The following is a 21,081-nucleotide window of genomic DNA, read 5'->3' as shown; positions in this document are numbered from 1 at the left end:
CGCCTTAATGATAGATTTCTATGAAAAATAATGACAGAATTTTAATGAATATTACATGGAAATGGTAGTTTGAGATATCCTAAAACTTGAGCTCTAAGAAGATCTTTAACTCCACATTCTTTGCCCCCTTCTTTGCTCTGGCTAGAGCTTCTTTTGGGCCATCTTTCGGTCTTTGGCTTGCATGCCAATCCGCAGTTAGACGTCGCACAGAAACTGTATGAATTCCAATGATTTATGCTGCAAAACACATTCCAAAGACAGCCGATAGCTTAACCCAAATATCGAATGTTTTTGAGGGGGGGATTTTGGGTGTTTGCTCAGCTTGAACGAGCATTTGGGCAGGTTTTCGAGGAGGATTATCTCCATGCCGATCGGTGGGATGTATTTATGTGGGGTTTAAACAGCTGCGGGGAAGCTTCCCCCCATTGGGGTTTCTATGCGATATTCCACTCACGTAAACCCGAGCGAACCTGTTGATATCTCTATAGGAAAAATACGACTCTTTCCCCCCCGAGTGACTCTCTCTCTCTCTCTGTCGCTGTCGCTGTCGCTACGATATGCAAAACATGTCGAATGATAGTCTCGGGCCTCCAGCGGTGGCTTTTGTGCGGCATTAGCCCCTATGTGGGCCCCTCTTGGCTTTGCTTCTTTCACGGCCCACAGCACTGCTGATAGCGCACTCCATGCGGAAGCACTTTCTGTACTCAAAGTTGTGCCTGGAGTTTGATAAACCTCCGCCCAGCCGAAAATCGTTTGAAGTTGGCTAAGACTGTGCCATGGTCTGTCATTATGCATGCATCCAATGTTCGGAACCCCGTAAAGAAAACGAGGCATGTCTTTAGGTTCCTCTAATGGCCGTTCAAGTATCCACCGTTTCCTGTTCGTTCCCCCAGAGATTTTAGAGCTTAAAGTTTATATCCCAGGAAAATGATCACTCCTTAACCGGATTCTTTTCCTCTATTTGCACTCCCTACTTTCATCGCAATCTCAGGCGCGAAATACCTTCGTAAAGACCTTCTTTTCAGCCCCAAAGATAGCCATTTATTTGTCAACTTTATTCTGTGTAAATTTCTCTATTTGCTTAACATTATTAATGTCTCATTGTTTTATGTTTCCCATATTGGGGCCACACACATTTTTGTACGTATTCTTGCGTACGCGACAATAAAACCATTTTTTAACGCACGAAGCCGAATCTTTTTTTGCAAACACTTTTTTTTTATTGTCTTTACACACGACACACGACGAAACGCAGACACGAAATAATGAGTTTATGTATTTTAAACCGACCTAAATTATGGACAAGAGAAATGCTTTTTGCGGAATTTCAAACAAGGTCTCGGATCGGATCTACTTAGATATGGAAAAAGTACAGTAATGCGATAACCTGGCAAAAAAAAACACGAATCGTGTCAGCGATAAGAAAGACGGCGGTACTCTTTGGGGTTTTGGAAGGAATATACCAGACATTCGATTGGGAGAGGTGCTTATCTGCGAACACCGATTGGGGGGGGCTATTATTTCAATGAGTTCTGATTGCCATCGGATGTAGAAACAAGATCTTCAATTAGCATTCGAATGGGAATTGATACTTTGGATAGTTTTTGAAGAGATTTCTGGCATTTCTGCCTTAATTTTGATGAGAGATCTTTATCTTAGGAATTAATTCCTCCATTAATTGTAGGAGGTTCTTAATTGTCTTGCTTGATCTTTGAATTGATATTTTAGAGGGATTTCTTGCAGAGTTCAGCCTTTTCCTTGCACCTTTCTCTTGAGTCTTCTCCCTCATATCTCAACCCAAAGAGAACCATCAATCAAGTGCCTCTGAAATGTTGTGTTCATAACATAATTTACACACAATTTACGGTACAACTCGTATCCGTTGCTACTCGTATAAACAATCCTCCTTATTTCTCGAGTATTTTTCGGTTATTTATTTGAATATTATTTTTATGCAGAAATTTGTACGGAGTGTTGATAAAATTGTCACGTAATGTATTTGGTGAAGGAAGGAACTTTCGGGAGTTCTTGGAATTGTGACGGGGGTGTGGAAATGATTAACAAATATCGTCATAAATTATGTTTATTAATGAGCGATCATTTCTTGTAGATTTTTGATAATTGAAACTATAAAACAAAAAGCTATAAAATTATGGTAAATTTTTGAATGGGACTTCAGCCGTTTTTTAATTAGCTTAATGATAAAATATAATATTTGAAGAATAAATTTGTTGGGGCTCCTAGGGAGCCTGGGAATAATTTTCTCCAAATTAAATAAAATTTCCCTAAATTTGTAATAAAATTTCCCATAGAATTTACCCGTCCTCTCACATTTATCGTAATCGTATAATCCCTCTCTCTCTCTCTGTCTCGCTCGCTCTCTGGAAAATTATACGTTTCGAGCATTATCTCACCTCTCTCGTTCTCCACTTCTCTCTTTCTCTGTCTCTCTCGCTGCTGCAAACTTTTGGCACTCACTGTGTAATTTTAATTTAATTAAATTCTAAGCACGTCTTGGCGGAAAAAAACTGTAATTACGAGTACGAACAGAAAAAAATAATATAATACTTTGCGAAAAAAAAGGAGAAAAATTGCCAAAGAACTGTAGGAAAAAAACGAAGACGAAACGAAAATGAAGACGAAGCCAAAGCCGAAGAGAATTCTTTGGAAATCTTCTGCTCTGTTCCTCTGTCTCTCTCTCTCTCTGCCCCTCGTTCTTGGGTTTTCTAAACGGTGATTTAGCCATTATGTTAACGGTAAAATGTGCAGAATCTCTTGGTGAGGGAGAGGGGTAAACCGGTTCCCTCCAGGTAGGAGATGCCGCTTCGTCGTCGTCGTCGTTCGCTTGCTTTGTGCAACCGATTCGCTTCTTTCGTGTGTTGCATAACCACCCCCCTGCCCAACCCCCACTCTCCTCCACTCCACTCTCTGGCGTTTTGTGTCTCGTTCCATTGTTTGAGGAGAGGAGGGGATTGTTGTGTTGAACACGGTTCTAAGCGGAGTTTCTTTGTAAAGCGGCTAATTTTCGTAAGTTTCGTCTGCCGCAAACTGTTACGCCACAAGCAGAACAAAAAAGACGACAAAAAGAGGTAATTTTTGTTAGTAAAAGTTGTTAAAATTAATGTGGCAGCTAGGGGTTAAGAGTTAGACCATGACATCTCGATGTTAAATGGTAGATAATGGAACACACAAGCTGAGAATTAACGATCATTAGGAACCATTGAGTTTTCACCGAGTTATGAATAGTTGAAGATGGTATAACACCTTTCTGAGATAACGAAAGAGGTAGGAATGCACCAGAGAGTGTTTTCTCCTTGTAAATTTACAGTCAATAAATAAAATAAAATAAATAAAATACTGAGACCCCCAGAAGAAGAAGAAACGGAAGATAAGAAGAAGAGGTAGCCACAAGGAGAACACAAAGAAAAGGCAGGAAAAAGAGAAGGAACACCAATCATTATCAAAAACTGCATTTTCTGTTCTTGTTTACATTTCTTCTCATAGTCTCTCTCCCTCTCTCTGTTTATCTCTCTTTAGAGAGCATTCCTTCCTTGTCTGTGGCGCTGATAAAAATAAAATCGGATCCACAAACAAATATGTATATTTTCAAGCCGCGACGACCGTCAGACGACGACAATAATAATAAAAATAAACAGAAATGAAATTTGTTCTCCCTGAGAGTCGAGTTCTGCGTCTGAGTCTCGCCTGCGACTTGTTGAAACTGTTTCGTGCAAACAGGAAAAGCCAAAGATACAGATAGTTCATAGAGCTGTGTCCCCCCGCCCCCCCCCATCGTCTCTCTTTCGCTCAATTAACAGGCTTTTGTGAAAATTTAGTGAATCTCCTTTAATGAAGTGGCGTGTTGGGCGGCAGTTCTACCATTTTTGGGGTCTTCAGGTCTCGAAATAGATCTAGAAAATAATGATTTATGAGGGGCTTGGTTTCAGAGAGAGAATCGATGGAAATCCCCTGTTTTTGAATGTGAATTTAATTATTCTTTGATTAAAATACCAATAAATATTCCCTTGGTGTATTTATCCTTTAAAAGATACAATTTCGCTATCGTTTCGAGGGGGAGATACATTTATCAATATCCTCTTAGATATATCTTTTTCTTCTTAGTTTTAATCAACCAAAAGGCGGCGTTCTATGAAAATTCTGGTGTTTCGTTGAAATACTTGGCGTATCTGGCAGATACATGTGTCCGCAATGTATCTGTGCATCTTTTAAGCCGCACAAAGTCGCGTACAAAGCAACAATTATAAACAATGACAACAACAACAATGAAATGCATTATTATTATCAGCAAAAATACATGACAAAAGAATAGACAGAGAGCGAAAGAGAGAGAGAGAGAGCGAGAGGGAGGGAGAGAACAGTGAGTGAAAGAGAGGGAATGCGATTATGCTTCTGCCGCTGCTGCTTTTGTGCCACGCGTACAGGAAATTATATAAAACAAGTTTCTGGAGGGGCGGGGCAGAGAGGAGAGTGCAGTGGCCAGGGGGGGGTATGGTATGCCCCAAGGGCTTGGGGGGTAGGGGCAGGCAAAAACAATGAAGAAAAACGCAATGCAGTCGCAGTGGCAGTTGTATCTCTCTCCCTCTCTCTCACTCTGCCTCTCTGTTTGTATCTTGTATCTTGTATCTGTGTGTGTGCAACAGAAGAAGAAAATGTTGTTGATGTTTAAAAAGCAAATACAATAAAGCATTCTCCCCATGTCACACACACACATACACACACACACAGCTACAGATACAAGATACAAATGTATCTGTGTGTGGCAATGCTGCCATGCGTGCGTGTGTGTGTGTGGAAAAACTCTTTTGGGTGGTGGCTGCTGCTGTCATCGTCGGCTCCTCGTTGCGCATACGACACGTTGGCCCAGCCCAAGAAAATGAGAAGCAAAAACCCCAGCAGAAAAGATACTTTAATTTGCGCAGAGACTAGAGGCTATACGGGTATTATTGTATCTTGTAGATTAGGAAGGGTTTATGGGGAGAGAGATATAGATCTCTGATATCGGATCACATTTCAAGGGGTTATGAATAGTTGAAGGATGATACAAGAGTCTTCATACGACTTTGTCCATACATAACTGTTATTTTCGCATATCATTAAGCTTTTTGAATAGAAAAACAGCTTAGAACCTGCCATATATCATTATGATAATCGGTTCCCATCCCCAATAAATGATGATCTATCATCTGTTTCCCTATAATGATAGATGGTTGTCTCTCTGGCATACCATTTACTTATAAGACGTCCCTCCATCCTATTTGCATGCCCTTCGCTCCTTCTCCTCCTCACCGACACGTCTCCTTATTGTCTGCAGCAGCTTCTGCTCGTAGGAGTCCTCCTTCCCCTCCTTCGTTTGAATCCTTTTCCGAGATACATTTAAACCTTAACCCTTGCCTGCCGAAAACAGGGAATGATGAGGGGTAATGGGAGGGTGGGGAGGGGCTAAAAGAACACTACACTGCGCCTTTGGCAACACAAAAGAGGCCTCCTCTCTTCCACCCCTTCAGCATGCCCCTACACACACACACACACACACTCACACTGTTCTTCGGCGTCTTTTACTCATTTCGTTTTTCCGTCTTTTGGGGCTAGGAATAGGCATAGGTATAGGGTTTTTCTTTTTTCGGTTTTCCATGGGGCTGCTGCTGCATCTGAGGGAAAGGGATCTCTGTGCTCTGCGCTCTGCGCTCGGGGCCCCCAAGTCTTGGCCCTAAGTGTTTCTTGTAACTTGAGTCTTCAAGTGGCCATCTGGCATTTGCTTTTGCCAGCTTTTCTTCCCCCATGCAGTGCCCCTGTTCTCCCCTCGAGTGTGGCAACTTATGTCAAGCCGGGCGTTTTGTTAAGAAATAATACTATAAAACAGTACGAACAAAAGCCGTAGCGTGTAGCAAATGTTAATACAATTTTCCTTTCTCTTTTCTTTCATTTTTCCAGTGTTTCATTTACGTTTTTTCCAACGCGTTTTTTTCATCCGCCGTGCATCTATCCAACCCCCCGCCACCTGCCACCCCCCAATCCTAAATCCTCAATCCTCCAGTTAGGCATCAGAAAATCAAACGACGAAAAGTACAGCAGAAGCAGCAGCAACAGCGGCCACAAACAGCACATCATCGGGAGCATCATCTAACGCTGCAGCTAACAGATGAGCCCCAACAACAGATGTCAATTGCTGCAGCCGAAAATGCAGGGTAAGTAGGGGCCCACGGCTATGCAGGGGGAACGATGCTGTAGGGTGGGAGGTCTCATGGCTAATTAGATAAATTGGATGGAGGAACAATATCAAATGGGGGAGGGGGAACGTAAATTACCTTCAATTCTATCCCTATCGGACTTTAAACCATCAAAACTCTGTAGGAATACACGGAATTTAAGTAATTGAATGGAATTCTAAGGGATAAAGGTGGTTCCCTATGGAAAACCCTTAAAATATACCACAAATACACTAAAAAACTATCCCCAACAGTCTCCAACCCATCGTAACTCAGTCATTTATTATACGATCTCAATCAAAACAGTTTCTAGCGCCTTAATTTGCACAGAAATAATGATATAGGGGGTCTTCCTTATGGCTAATGAGATATATTCGATGGATGAAAGCTATTTGTGGTAGAATTTCAAAAGGGTAGAATATAGGCACAAGTTTAGTCGTAAATACTATCCCTAACAGTCTCCAACCCATCGTAACTCAGTCATTTATCATACGATTTCAATCAAAACAATTTCTAGCGCCTTAATTTGCACAGAAATAATGATATAGGGGGTCTTCCTTGTGGTAGAATTTCAAAAGGGGAGAATGTAGGCACAGGTTTAGTAGTAAATACAGTCCCTAACAGACTCCAAACCATCGTAACTCAGTCAAAAAGCGCAACATTTCATTCAAACCACTTTCTATGGCTGGACTTTGGAACCTACTTGGAATAATCATGAACGTGTTTCGGGCCAACTCTTAACCCATGGCTGCCAAGAGCCCTTTTATCGGCCTGGGAAATACCCAAATGGCACTTGCCTTTGCCGGGGGGGAGGGGAGCCAAAATCAAGTTTCAGGCAATAAAAATCGCAGAGGGCGAAGATGGAATCATAAAAATCGCCACATAATTTGAGTTGAGCAAATAAAAAGAGTAATAAAATCAATTTCAATCAAAATACCAAACGACAAATAAAACAAATACCAAAGAAACGGAAAGACGGCAAAGACAAGAGAGAAATTATGAGAACAGAAGAGCAGAGCAGAGCAGAGCAGAGAGAAACGGAAAGGCAACCCAAGCCCAAAAGAAGAGGCACATTGAAGGCACATTCTGGAGGGGAGGCCATAAATCAAATGCCGAAATATGCGCAAAATGTGTGCAAAGAAAAAGAACGAGAGAGAGGGAGAGGGAGAGAGAGAGATGCTCTGAAGGTGTAGTTGCAGATATATTTCCATCTGTATCTCTCAGATACATATACAGGGCACATGCAATTAATGAACGAACGAACGATCCGACAGGCGTGATGTCGCAATATTCAATGAGCTTCTAATGACTGGCACATGAGTGTTGTTCGAGTTTTGTTGTTGTTGTTGCTGTTTTCGGGTGGCTATAACATTCACAGATTAAATGTCTAGCCAGCACCTAGACCCTCCCCCCCTCCTGCCCCCCTCAGACATGGAAGCAGCTGCAGATGGGTCTTTGGAAGTTCGGCTCTGTGATAAATTGTGGGTTTTTCCACTCCCCAGAGACCCCAGACATTGCAAAAGAGTTTCAAATATTTATCAGAAGAAAGGAAAATTTAAGATTTCGTGGAACTTTCCATCGTTTTGCACATTTATCGGGAATATGTGGCACATTGTTGCATGGCAACCCAAAAATATAACTCTTTGTATTTATACACTGGCAAAAACCCATTTTAAATTAAATTGAAATTCTATAAAAATTTTTTCTATAAAATATTCTGCTTTTTCTGGATTTTTATTTGGTATTTACCCAGTTGGTATATGATTTAATTATTTATATTGAAAGCACTAGTCACACAATTTTCCTATCTTATAAAAAAAATGCATTGATTTATAGTACAAATAATTTTCAAAATAATTTTTAGTAATTCTAATTCAAAAAAAATGTACTTAATTACTTATTTTTACTAATCTTTAAATTTTAATGGGCATATATATTTAAAAAAAATTTTTTTTTTATTTGATTATATTAATTTTTTTTTTTAACTTCTTTATTTTAGGACCTTTTAGGAGGTCACTTGTACATTTTTCCCAGTGTACGATATGCACTCATTTCAAAGGCAATGATTTTTCCTAAAACGTTACTAGTTTTTCCAGCCCAACACTTTTCCACAATGTTTTCCCCCAATTAAACACAGGCGCAGGGGTAGGGGCAGGGGCAGGGCCAGGGGGGCGGCACTCATGCAAATCCAATCCACAAAAAAATAATTAAAACTTTTACCCCAAAAAAATACAAATATAAAGTAAGTACAGTTGCTATTTAGTTTCGAGCACTAAACACAGAAAAAGCAATAACAATTAAAAATGTAGTAGTTGTTGTTGTTTTTGTTGTTTTCGTATCGTTCGTTGCAATTAAAATGAGAAACTTTGTGGATCGTACAGTGCGGTGTGTTGTTTGCTGCCGCCACTAATTGTCATTGGAAGACGCCACAAACAGAAAAACAAAAACAAAAACAACAAAAAAACAAAAAGTGAAAGTGAAGAGCAATATACCAGTGTAGTGCCATGTAGCAGAGTGTAGTGCCGTGCAGTGCAGTGTTTTGCATGGGAAATCCATCAGAAGAGACTCCGCCGATGAGTAATTTCCAAAAATTTTTTGTGCCTGCCGCTGGAAATAGTTTTTCCCTCCAGCAGCAGCCCATGAAATATGAAACAACTTTATTTCATTGTCAGTGGGTCTCTCCGTGTCTCTCGCTCTCTGCTATCCGCTCTCTTGGCTCTCTGGAAAAACCGGCTCGAAAAAAAAAAAAAATGATTACGCTTTTGTGAGCCAAAAACTAGAAAATGAAAGTGAAAGTAGGCCAAACTCATCAGCATTCGACTCGATTCCGTCTACAAACGACTCTGGCACTGACTCTGACTCTGACTCTGGCACTGACTCTGACTCTGACTTTGACTACTCATCGGCTGCTACCCAGAGACCGGGGTACAGAGACTGTGTGTGTCGCTTTTTTTTGGTAGGCCTACTCTCGTATCTAATATCTCTTCGCGCTCTCTGTGCGATCTCTGGCTCTACTCCAGTGTGCAGTGGTGGGGCTTCCATTCGATTCGACTTTGCTTCACTTTCGTTTTCAGTCTTTGAAGAAAAGTGAAAATAATTCAGTGAAAATCTCCGCTTTCTGACAGCAGCGGGAAAGTGAGTTTTGGGGCTTTGGGGGCTTAAGAGTTTTATTACGACATTCGGTTTTTTTTTTTTGAGGTTGGGCTTGGCGATTGTATAACAGGGAAATATTCGGCTTGGAGGTCGATTTTCGTATGGGAAAATTAACTTCTTTGAGCGCCGGAATGACGTAAAAGGTTGGGATAGGTTAGGGAAGGGTAACACATCGTTTAAGCAGCATTTTAGGGCTGTGAAAATTCCCTAAAAACATCTCCTTAGGATAATATACCCATAGATCCACGAATTGTTGTATAATTTCAGTTTAGGAATAAATTTATAGTAAAATATCCATTATTGTTGCTATTAAAGCAGCTTTCACATTCCCCCAAGCACTGATTTGGCTAATTGACACACCCTCAAGCCTGCCTCTATGTACGACTATCCCCATTTAATCCCCAGCCTAAATCCACTCCCAAATCCACTCGCAAAGATTTCATACACGATTCAGTGATGCCGCAAGTGAATTTTCTCGCTTGAGATTTGGTTTGGGCCCCAAGGAAATAAAGAAAAGGAAAAAAAGATCTATAATTTACTTTTTAAGCGCCCGAAAACATACATTTTCCATTTCGGCAAACAGCAATTTCCACAGCAACCAGAAAATGGGAAAAACTCTAGCAAAAAAAAAGCAAAAAACAGCAAAAAAGTAGGGAAAACAGCAACAGCAGTGACGATAACGATACCGATAGCCACAGCCTCCCCCACACACAGAAACAACAACAACAACAAAAGCAATCGACACTTGGGGCAACGCCCAACAACAACAGCAACAAAAATTATAATTCTCCTCCTTTCGGTAGAGCCCCCCCTCTCTGTAGCACCCCTCTGTAGCTCGTTCTCTCTCCCATAGCCCTTTCTCTCTCGCTCTGTTTTGGGGGGAAGAAATTATAAGCCGCTTACATAACAATCAATGGGGGCCTAAGACTGGAGGCCTGTTTTACCAAAGTATCTGCTGCTGCTGCTGCTGGAGGGACAGTGGCGCCACCAAAAAGGGGTTTTCGCTTCCTTAGGATGCGCTAAAGAGAAGAGTAGAAGTAGAAGAAGAGGAATTGTAGAATCCATAGATACAATGAATATTATATATAGGATCTGTGGAGTTCTTGTAAAGAATTGATCCTTAAAAAGTACAAATTTTGTATATATATTAATCCTCCTTTGAAGCTTGAGAAGCTCTTCCGATAAAGAGGAAAAGGGAGAACTGCCCCACATGTAGAGTCCTTTGAATCAACAAAGAACTTTTCATACAGATATTCAATCTTTGTCAATCTATAAGATACTCTTCACCCCTTTGAAAGACATTTCGCAGTCTCCGCCCCTGTTCCCCTGTTCCAGGCGGGCACCATCCTTCTCGAATCGAGTGTAAGTGACTCTCACGATGGTTTTTTGCGCCCTAATTGCACTGGGCGTGGCAGGCAAATCAAATTGGCAAACAGATTTTGTTGTTTTTCGAGGACTGTTGAGGGGATTCACGTTTCACGTTTAAAGGATGCAACATGCCAGTGGAAATGGTAGAAAATTCAAACAAAAAAATACGAAAAGTCAGAGAAAAAGAGTAAAATATATAGAATATGGAATACAGGGAGAAAGAAAGATACATGTGTGAGAAGAGAGCAAGAGAAAAGTGATAGATTTATGGAGAGGGAAAGAAAGGGAGGGAGTGAGAGAAGAGGAGACGCCCGTCGTCGTCTCGTTGACGCCCCAATAGGAAACTTTTATTCTTTTTTATGACTTACGCTTTTGTTGTTCGTCCCGATACTTTGTCATTCCACTGTCATGACCCTCCCCCTCCCCCTCCCCATCCCTCCCCCACTCTGTGGAAAATTATCGCATTTTATTTTCCTCCTTATCGGAGACGCATTTCCCTGCCTCCCTCCCTCCCTCCTTCCTCCTGCCTTCCTTTGTGTTTCAGTACCAAAAATTTATATGCAGACAGCGCGCGATATTGCACTTTGCGTTTCCCCCTGCCCCTTGCCCCTGCCCCTGTCCCCTGCCCCTGCCGCTGCCCCTTGCCCCCTTCCACACTTTCCCGCTCTCTGCTCAGTTTTCCCATCGTTTTTCCCCCCCGTCATTTTTCTGCTCTTTCTCAGCCATTTGGCAAAAATAATTTTCGCTTCTGTTATTACACAGTTTTTCTATGCGTTTTTCCTTTCTTCTGTTCTGGCAAATTGCTTTCAATTTTTTATAGTTTTTCGACAGCGTCAAGAGAATAGATGTATCTATTGCTTACACAGAATATGGATGTATCTATTGCATGGCAAAGAAAGGATTCAGAAGAAAACGAATAAATTAATTCGAAAGTTTGAATGGTTTTGCAGAGTATTTCCAGAGTCCCACAGTTGAATGGTCTTTCTCCTTCAACACATCCTTCAATATGTCAGAGCACAAACAACAAATAACTGGAAGGCAAAACAACATTTGATATACCATCCGTCTATGTCGATGGCGATGTCGATGGCGATGCCATCATTATGCTTATTATTCGAATTACTCGCGAGGAGTATTTTTGGAGGCACATTCTTGCCGGTGGGGAAACATGCAGGGATGTCAAAATATTAATTACAGGCTGCTTACCTCAACAGTTTTCCCTCGAAGGTGGGGGGGAGCCGGCAATTTGTTGTCATGGAAATGCAGAGGCAGCAGAATGATGGAAATGCGAGCCATTGAAGTCGGCTTATTTGTCGCACAGACACAGACGGAGGGCAGATGGCAGCCGGTGTGTCCAGACATGATTCTTCGATGGGAAATCACCTCGAGGTGGCCAATGGTAAGAGTTTCGCTGTCTAATTACCCTCTGGAGATCCCCCTTAGAGGAGAGACCTCTCTACGGCCATATTGTGTTTCGCTTAAATGATTCCCCAAGTGGATTTCCGTGGCTTATGCCAAACATTTGCCGCCGTTCACACATTCGTCAGATTCATCGGGGCTGCAGGCCCATTAAATATTAGCAAACGGCCCAATTTTTCACTAAAAAATAAACTACCGCCTGACCGCCCTTTGAACGCCCTCAATTCCTTGGCTTTTCCCCTTCTTGTGCATTATTAAGCATTTCACTTTAGGGGGACAAAGGGACAGTCAACAGCCGACTGTTCGGAGGGGGAGGGGGGGATATTTGTCCAGCATGTTGCCAATTCGAATTTATCAAATATTTACAATGGAATCGCATATGCAGAAGGGTTGGGTGGTGGAGTCCCAACGGAGGGGGGGCGGTGTGTGCTTAGGTCTAAAGTTTTGCGTTAAATGGATTGCATATTGGGGAACTATGAATATTTGAGTGGGGGATAAGGTAACGGCATTAAAGATTGGTTTACTAGAGGGGAAGCATTCGACATAAATGTATGGCCTTTCGCCTAGGGGAACTTTAGTACAGAATGGAAGATGGAACACTGGAACCCCTTTTCGAACAGTGCCCTAAGATCCATCATAATTTTGGTATCTTTGGGCACAAATCTGTCGCTCGTTTTGCAATTTCCCCCCGAAAAGACAGACCCACGAGTAGAAGCAGAAAAAGTCTCGTTTACTGCCTCAACCTCAACCCAAGGTTTTGCTTAATTACCCATCCAAAACGTCAGCTTTACTTCACTTTCGTGTGTATCTGTATCTGTATCTGTATCTCAGCGTGTACCTGAGTACCTACCTCAATGGGAGTCTTTTTGTGTTTTTTTTTGCAGATACTTAACCTTCAAACAAAAAAAAGCTAGATATATTTTTAGTAATTTTTTTTTCCTTCTGCAAATCAAGTTTAAGCCCAAAAACTGAGCACTGAATTTTTGTGGCTGTCTGTCGTTTGCGATGTCTATTTCTATAAATGTTGGTTAAGGTTGGTTTAACTTTGAAATCAAGTTTAGAGAAACACACACATACACACACACACGCACACACGCACGGCAGGCAGTAGAGGCAGTAGCTATTAAATTATGGTTTCGAATGAGGGACTCGGGGGGTGCCCTACCGCTGGGTGGCAAGCAGCAAAACATTAGCTACACTTCTCCCTCCCGCTCTCGCTCTCGCCCTCTCCCTCTCCCGCCCTCTCTGTACCTACGATACTCGTAATTTAATGCCTTTGTCTTTATGGTCTGTTTTTTTGTTTTTGCTCGTATCCGTGAGTACGATCTTGTCCGCTTGTGGGCTGTGGGCTGTGCGCGAGATACTCTTGCGTTTCGTTCGTTTTCCAGTTTCCAGCGACTGGCAGCGGAGTATCATTGCTGGGCATTAGACACGGTCTGATTATCTGATAAATTCACAGATATGTAAGCGATGGCATTAAAGTAATGGCAAATTATGTTTACCAACTACCTTGCAACTGCCACATCGCACCGCTGGGTGCACTTGAGGGTGGTCTCCAGCATTTTTTTTTTAGTATTTGGTGGGTTTTACTTTGTTTCAGTTGGATTAAGCGAAGGGAAGCCGAGTTGCGATAGTCTTGTGTGGTTCCTTCTCGGGATCGAACATTACAAATGGTGCAAAATGAGTCTAGAGATGATTCCGAGGCAGGTTTTCTTTGTTGGGGATACGAAAAGTCTATACAAGCAGAGTTCCTATAGGTTTTCCCTTGATAGGGATGTTGTTTCTCAGGATCTATATCGTATAGAGGTTTGGGAACCACTTTAAGGTAATCTTGAGATGTTTTTTAGTCAGTTTTCCATAAAAGCTGAGTTACAATAGTTTTTTCGTTAATAGGGATGCTCTAACTTAGGATCTTTGATTGAAACATGCCCAAAAACTAGTGTCTATGAGTGCAATCAATGAGGGATCACTATATTTAGGAAAACGAGGTTCGAATCAATGATCGAATCAGAGATCTTTAATCTACAGATAATAGGTCTGTACCTTTAGATATGATTCATTTCTGAAAGAAACCCACCATCCGTTCTGTGTTCCAATCATTGGCTCGAGACCAAAGGCTCCCTTTATCCTACTGCCCCTCCTCCTGCAGCTCCGTCGCCGTTCAGGTCGCGGTGGAAACTTTGTTTTTATTACCGTATTACTCATTTATTGCTTGCTGCAGTTTGAAACAATGAAACGAGGAATATCCAGGGAATGCCATGCCATGCCACGGAATGGTATTTCTGTAGAAAGGGAGGGAAAGAGTGGGGGGAATTGGGAATGGAGAATGGGGCTTGGCATGCGTACATATATAATTTTACGGCTTCATTTTGGCAAACCCCAACACCAGAGAGCCACAGAGACCGAGAGCCACAGAGCCACGGAGCCACACAGAGCGGCAGAGAGTCAGAAAGAGGAGATAGAGGAGAAATAATAAAGGAAAATCATATAAATGGCAAACAGAAAGAAATTGAAAGAATGGGAAGCACAGCAGAAGCAGAAGATGAAGAAAATAATAATAATTTTTGCCTTGGGGTAGGTCATATCCCCCCGTCTCCATGCTCCTCCTCCTCCTCCTCCTCTGCCCTGCTCCTCCTTCTGTTCATGCCACATATGTAATAAAAGCTAAAAGGCATCTCTGAATCTGAATCTTTTCCATACATATTCACTGCATTCAGTTTTGTATCTCGTGTGTGTGTCTGTGTATCTGTGTATCTGTATCTGCGTCTGTGTCTGTCGCTTCGTTTCATGTCTCATCAACGCTCCAAAGACGAAGACGAAACATTTCGGTATGCATCAGCATCATCTTGGGCAATTGAAAGCCAGCCCTGCCCTGCCCTGCCACAGCCCTGCCCTGCCACAGCCCTGCCACAGCCCTGCCCTGCCCTGCCCTGCTGCTGCACATTTCGTTTTCGTTTATAATAAAAATCCACACATTCACATAAACCGACAAAAACATTTACGATCCCCAGCAGCCAGAGGAGCAGCAGCAGCAGAACCAATGTGCAAACCATTTAGTTTTTATTATGATGCAAACTTTCACCATTTAAATATTTAATTTCAAAAACTCCCCGCTAGCCCCCGCGACACCCCCATCGATACTTTGATGTACGACATTCGATACTACTATCCGATATCGTGCCACAATTAGCCATCGAATATGAATCTCCTTTCAAATGTTCGCCTCCATTATGCAAATGCCCCTCTCTCCCTCCCTCTCTCTCTCTCTCTCTCGGCTCTCCTCTGGTCCATCAATTAATTTAATAGCTGCAACAATGAGTGCTTTTATGACTGCATAAATTATTATTAAATAAATATTTGCCAGCAATCGTTAAGTCGTTAAAAGTGTGTGTCGTGTGTCCAATATGTTTCTCCCTCTCAAAGCGAAAACCGTTTAATTTTTATTAAAATTCTGGCCACATTGTAGCTCAAAACGATTTTATTTTCTCATACATTTTTCTAAGATTTTCCTAAGATTTTCAATGACTTTTAGCCCCCCTGTTCTTTTCGGTATTGGAATTGTAAGACCTACCGAATTACCTATGGCAAATGTATCCTTTCACTTAGGGACATTTTGTACAGAAGTTTGTTGTAAGAAAATGATAAATATTTCATTGAAAGCTATGGCCTTGCAGGCATCCGTCTTGGGTGTGTTTTTCAAAAGAAAATATGACCTGAAAAGGTTGGAAAAAAATCCCCTAAAAACTAGAAAATATTTTAATCAATAAATTCTTTAGGTTATTTGCAATTTGGACGATAAACAGCATGATAAATGCATTATTAATCAGAAATCCATTCAAGCCATCAAATATTGTAACTATTTATGGGAATCGCTAGTCTTGTCTCAAAGTGGTTTAGAACTCCACCCAAATTCTTGTACGCCTCTATCGCGGTCTGGCCGTCAGGCTCCTGTGACTCGAAGATCAGGCAAAACCTTGAAGTAGTGCGTCGTAATGGCCGTATTGCTCTAGTTGGTGCCAGATCTGTAGCTTAAAGGGCTTTCCCATCTCCTCAGAGTAATCGGTCAGCAAAAATACATTATTGGGGGTCCTATTCATCGGCCAATGGATTCCCATTCCCATCTCCGGCGAAAAAGTGCTCGAATAACCATCCGACCAGATTCACTGCTCTGTGGGTCTCTTCGTATTCCTTCAAGATTGCCTTTCAGCCCAATCGATCAATTCCTGAGTCTTCCCTCGTTATCTGTGCTGAAGGTGCAGAGCATTTAAGCCTAGAATGGATCCCGGATCGGATTCATCTTTATCGCTGCCTCGAATAGGTGGATGGGTTATCGACTAATTAATTACTTTGTTTACCGTTGGCTGACTAATAATAATTAAAATATACCCTTAGAATATTTTCAATATTTTTCTAATCTATTTGCAAGCATTAAAAACTATAAGCTTTCGCTTAAAAAAATCTATAAAAAACTGAAACCATAATTGAAGGCCGTTAAACCCCAGGAAACTCTCAATATTATAAACCAAATTCTAGATATTAATTACGGTACTATGTTTCTGTGCATTCGAATGAACAACCTTTACAATCGTTAATTAATGGTTTTAATCGGTTTGCTATGAATTTTGCTTTTTTTTTAGTCGAACATTTATAATAATTGGCAGGCCGGGCCGGGCAGGGGCGGGCAGGGCGTTGTTTCCGTTTCACAGAACTTTCAAGTTCGATTCTTTCGGTGGGGACTGGGGGCTGGGGACTGGGGGCTGGGGATTCCTTTGTTCCGTAAAGTTTTTCCAGCAGCATAAAAAGAGCAGCGGCAAAAATTAATGAAAATTGCTGTTGAAAACGAGTTTTAATTATTAATTGGTTTTTTGCATGTAAGAGAGAATATCTCCAAAGGGGGGGGGGCGGAGGATCCCTTCTGTTCCGAGAATCTATATATATTTTTTTGCGGGGTGCGGCTCTACGTTTTCCTGTTTTCGGTCCGTCCTTCGTTCTGTTTGTCTTTTTCCAGAGAGTGCGTGAAAATGTTTTCCCCCATTTTCGGTCTGGCTTTGGGGCATGCTGCTGCTGCTGCTGCTGCTACTGCTGTTGCAGCTGTTTTCTGTCTTTCAGCTGTGCGCGAAATTTTCCCTGAAAAGTGCTTCTGTATCTTCTCCGCTGCTCCACTGCACTCCGCTCTGGCGATTGTTTGTTTGTGGGCGGGCGGTTGGTTGGTTTTTTGTATTTTTATTGCAATTAAACATGCAATTTGGGGCCAGACCATAAAACATACATCCATTCGTATTCGCATTCGCATTCGCATTCGTATTCGTATTCGTAGGTGCAGTGCCTGTCTATCTGAAGATACTTATGTGGAAAATGTATCTGAAATGAGTCACAGCCACATTTTACTTTCATTTGATTTCATTGTCTGGCGAAATAGCTGCCATTCCATTGAGGGATGGATTAACTCCACTTTCAATGGAAAATACATGAATAATCGCCAGAGTTCGCTGAGGTGGGAAAGTGGGTGTTAACCTTAAGTAATTAACTGGATTTCTTGGCAGTAGCTTCTTTGTTTCTTTGTTGGATTTGATATGATTTTTAAATAATTCCCCCTCAAACATGGAAAACGACTTTCTTTGCTACTTTTTCTGGAAATGGCATCCCAAATGAATGCCTAAAGTGGCAACCCTGTACTTAATGGAGATGCCAGATCATTCTCAGGTTGCCATTACAACCGATAGAGGATTTAGCTGTAGAATCTTGATAGAATTACCTTTCAGAATCTTTTTATTCAATTTCCTTCTTTGGCTAATTCCCTGCCAAAATTCCCTCCTTCCCCTCTGGAAGTCTATGATTTGTCTATAAATGAAATGAAACTCTCTGACTGACTGACAGCTCTCCTTCAGGCGACGTCTGCTGGTGTCTCACCACGCCTCATTTCCTGCCCCGCACACACACGGCGTATACGCAACGAAGGAGCCGGCTGCCACTCGCTTGGATTGTGGATGGTGGACGGTTTTTTTTGATGAAATGTCTTGCGTGTGTGTGTGTGTTTTTCTGTGGATTGTATGATTTATGACGATGCTATCCAATAGATTATTATGGACAGAACAGAGCAGGGAAGAGGCCGAAGACGAATGTTTGGCTGAGCGACGACAGCTGCAATTTAGAAATTAAATTTCCCATGCAACATTAAAACAGCCAGAGGAGGCGGGAAGGAAAGGCTGAACAGACTGTGATTTCCACTTCCAGAGAACTCGCAGAAAACGCCTTCGCCTTCGCCTTGGCAATGCTGCCTGCCCTGCCTTCTGTTGCATGTTTGGGGAAGAGGCGACACATGTTGTCGCATTCGCTAATATCCGGGCAGCAAAAGAGCCGAGAACGCAGCAGATACAGATAGAGATTCGTTATAGAGATACGACCAGTATTCCGTATCTTTTGCCGCTGTTGCTTCTGCTAATAATTCATTATCGCTGGCGCTTTAGTATTTGTATCTGTATCTCTCTCTCTCTCTCTCTCGCTCCCTCTCTCTCTCTCTTTCTATCTCTTGTGTATCTTTGTATCTCTGGTAGGTGTTGCCAGCCAGAATGAGAGCTGCCTGCCTGTGTTTTCTCTGCTTTTCGGTCTCTGTTTTTGTTTTTGTTAATTAAGTGCAATAAACTGTAAAGCGAAGACAATGAACTTTTTACCCGTCAGGGGTTGATGCGTTTTTTCGGTAAGCGTCATAGTCGCATGACGTCACGAGCCCCATACTCATTTCGGTGACTGTTTTCCAACCCATCTAAAAGGTGTTACATCCACCAGATGCTTTGGTTTTGGGCAGATCTGAGTGGAAAAGTACTCTCCGACTTTCCATCAAGTTTTTTAGCTCCAGAGAGCACTCTTTTCTCCAACGCAATCCTTTTTTCTATTAGTTTTGAGCTCAAGTTGGAAATCAAAGTGGAAAATGGCAACAAATGGAATGTGTGGGTGTGTGGGGGGTGTGCGTGCCACTTTTTGTAGAAAATCTTTCGAATTAGCAAAACATCATGTTCCACTCAAAATGGCACGCACTGTAGAATATTCTAGGCATTCCATCAATGGGGGCGGCCGAAGGATAACTAGGGACAAGGGCATCGTCAAATTTACACAGTTGTTCTTGCGATTGGGACACTTGTGGCTCCCCCAGCCCTGGCCCTGGCCCGTGTTGCTGTTGCTGGGCGAGGAACCATGTTTCGGTGAGCCCCTAATTTATGCCATTGACAGGCGACAAGCCATCAGCTGGCAGCCGTGTCCTTGTCTCTGTTTGGCAAAGGATTTTCCGAAGGCCCACCTTCGACCCCGCAACAATTGACACCTAATCCTGCTACTCCTCCTCGCGTCCCCCCGCCCTCTTTTTTCATTGCCAGAGGATCCCTGACAGGGTCCTCCTCCTGTTTTGAGGGGCCAAAGGACACCATTGCCAGTCTCATTGTCAAGTTTTATATTTTTATTGTGGCAACATTTCTGCTGCTTCTCTTCGCTTCGGCCCTCCTCTCCTCTCCTCCACTCGACCGTCCTCTCTATCACCTGTTTTTTATCATAATTTTTTATGGCTTATTGTATTTGATTACACGTGTAGCAGGTGTCAAGAGCCCAGCATTAAAAAACAACATCCAACAACATCTTTTCATTCTGTTTTGCTACTTGTGGGTTTCCCTTTGTTCGGGCGTGGCTGGGGAGAGGGGGGAGGGGGGTCTCGTCTCTGTTTGGGTGGGGTTTCCATTGCCATTTCTATTTTCGATTTTTAACTAATTTATTTTTCGATTTTTCCTTTCAGGTATGTAATCACAAAATGAAGTGGAGATGATATAAACCCCACATCTAGAGTTCTTTGATTTGAGGTATGTTTAAGGATCTACCATGTCCAAGGATGGAAATGGTGAAGGAACATCCATCCCAAATAGGATATTATTGGGGTAGACTCTTGGTTGATGAAATATGATATCAAAAAGATGTTGTCTATAGGGTAAATTCTTAGTCGATAAAAGACATCCACTATTAGAAGCTTTTTTGGGGTGTCGAGTATTTATAGTAGAAGTAGAAGCACTTTTCACATTCCCTTTGGAAAGTTTATTTCTTTAGACCCGGAACATGTCCAACAGTCCGGATCTTGATCAGTTGGAAAGAGATAATACCCCGAAACCAGACATATTTTTCCTATAAGGGGCGTCCTGCTTTTGCGACTAATCGAATGGGCTGAAAACACACCACGGGGCGGAAGAGAAGAGCAGGACAAGTGTGGAGAAATGCGCCTTGGATTGGTTTGAGAAGAACATCCAAATTTATAGCAAGTAAACAAACGAATTGGGGGAAAGAGCAGGGCCAATAGATCTAGATTAAAGGACACAAAAACCACAGCAAGCAACAGCATTCAGTGTATTAATGGAAACTTTTAAGAGATGATATCTTAAATTATACAAAAAGAAACAGTAAACGTTTTTGTCGAGGCACAGGTGACAGTTAAAGAGAGAGATAGAGAGAGATCGCTCGAAGAGGGGAGAATTGTTCTTCTGTTCATTCTAGCTACAATTATTTACCTATTATAATGATTTTTGGGAACCACTTAGCTAAGATCATTATTTATGATTCTGCTTTCAGAGATTTACTGTATCTTTGAAATGATTGCGTTTTGAGGGAATAGTTTCAAAGATGGGAGACCAGTCTGACCATTTTCCAGAAAAAGTCTGTCATAGATATAAAATATTCGAGGGAGTTTACCCGAGTGATAAGCCTGTATGACGCATAGCTATCACTAAGTGGGCCCTAACTGCTTTTAGCCAACTTTTGCATTGCGAAAATCGAGAGCTCTGTGGATAACCCTTAAATCTCTTGGGAAGTTTTGTGCAGCAAAGAACAAGTTCCGCCAACATCTGTTGGCCAGGCCAACGACAGGCAGTTACCAACTCCCCGC

The 21,081-nt window shown here is 42.0% G+C and overlaps 1 protein-coding gene across 1 annotated transcript in view; it reads left to right on the top strand.

Moving 5' to 3' along the window:
- LOC6593855 overlaps nt 1-21,081 on the top strand; it is a 96,617-nt gene that overhangs the window by 30,847 nt on the left and 44,689 nt on the right. Inside the window, exon 3 of the mRNA XM_026987154.1 lies at nt 5,953-6,206. Coding sequence (XP_026842955.1) covers nt 6,178-6,206 — 29 coding nt within the window. The 5' untranslated portion in view covers nt 5,953-6,177. The remainder of the gene's footprint in view (nt 1-5,952; nt 6,207-21,081) is intronic.

This window comes from Drosophila persimilis, unplaced genomic scaffold (assembly GCF_003286085.1).
Source record: "Drosophila persimilis strain 14011-0111.01,24,50 unplaced genomic scaffold, DperRS2 tig00000124-arrow-pilon, whole genome shotgun sequence".
NCBI classification, from domain to species: Eukaryota; Metazoa; Arthropoda; class Insecta; order Diptera; family Drosophilidae; genus Drosophila; species Drosophila persimilis.
The sequence above is the reverse complement of the archived record's forward strand: the minus strand, read 5'-3'. Positions and strand labels throughout refer to the sequence as shown.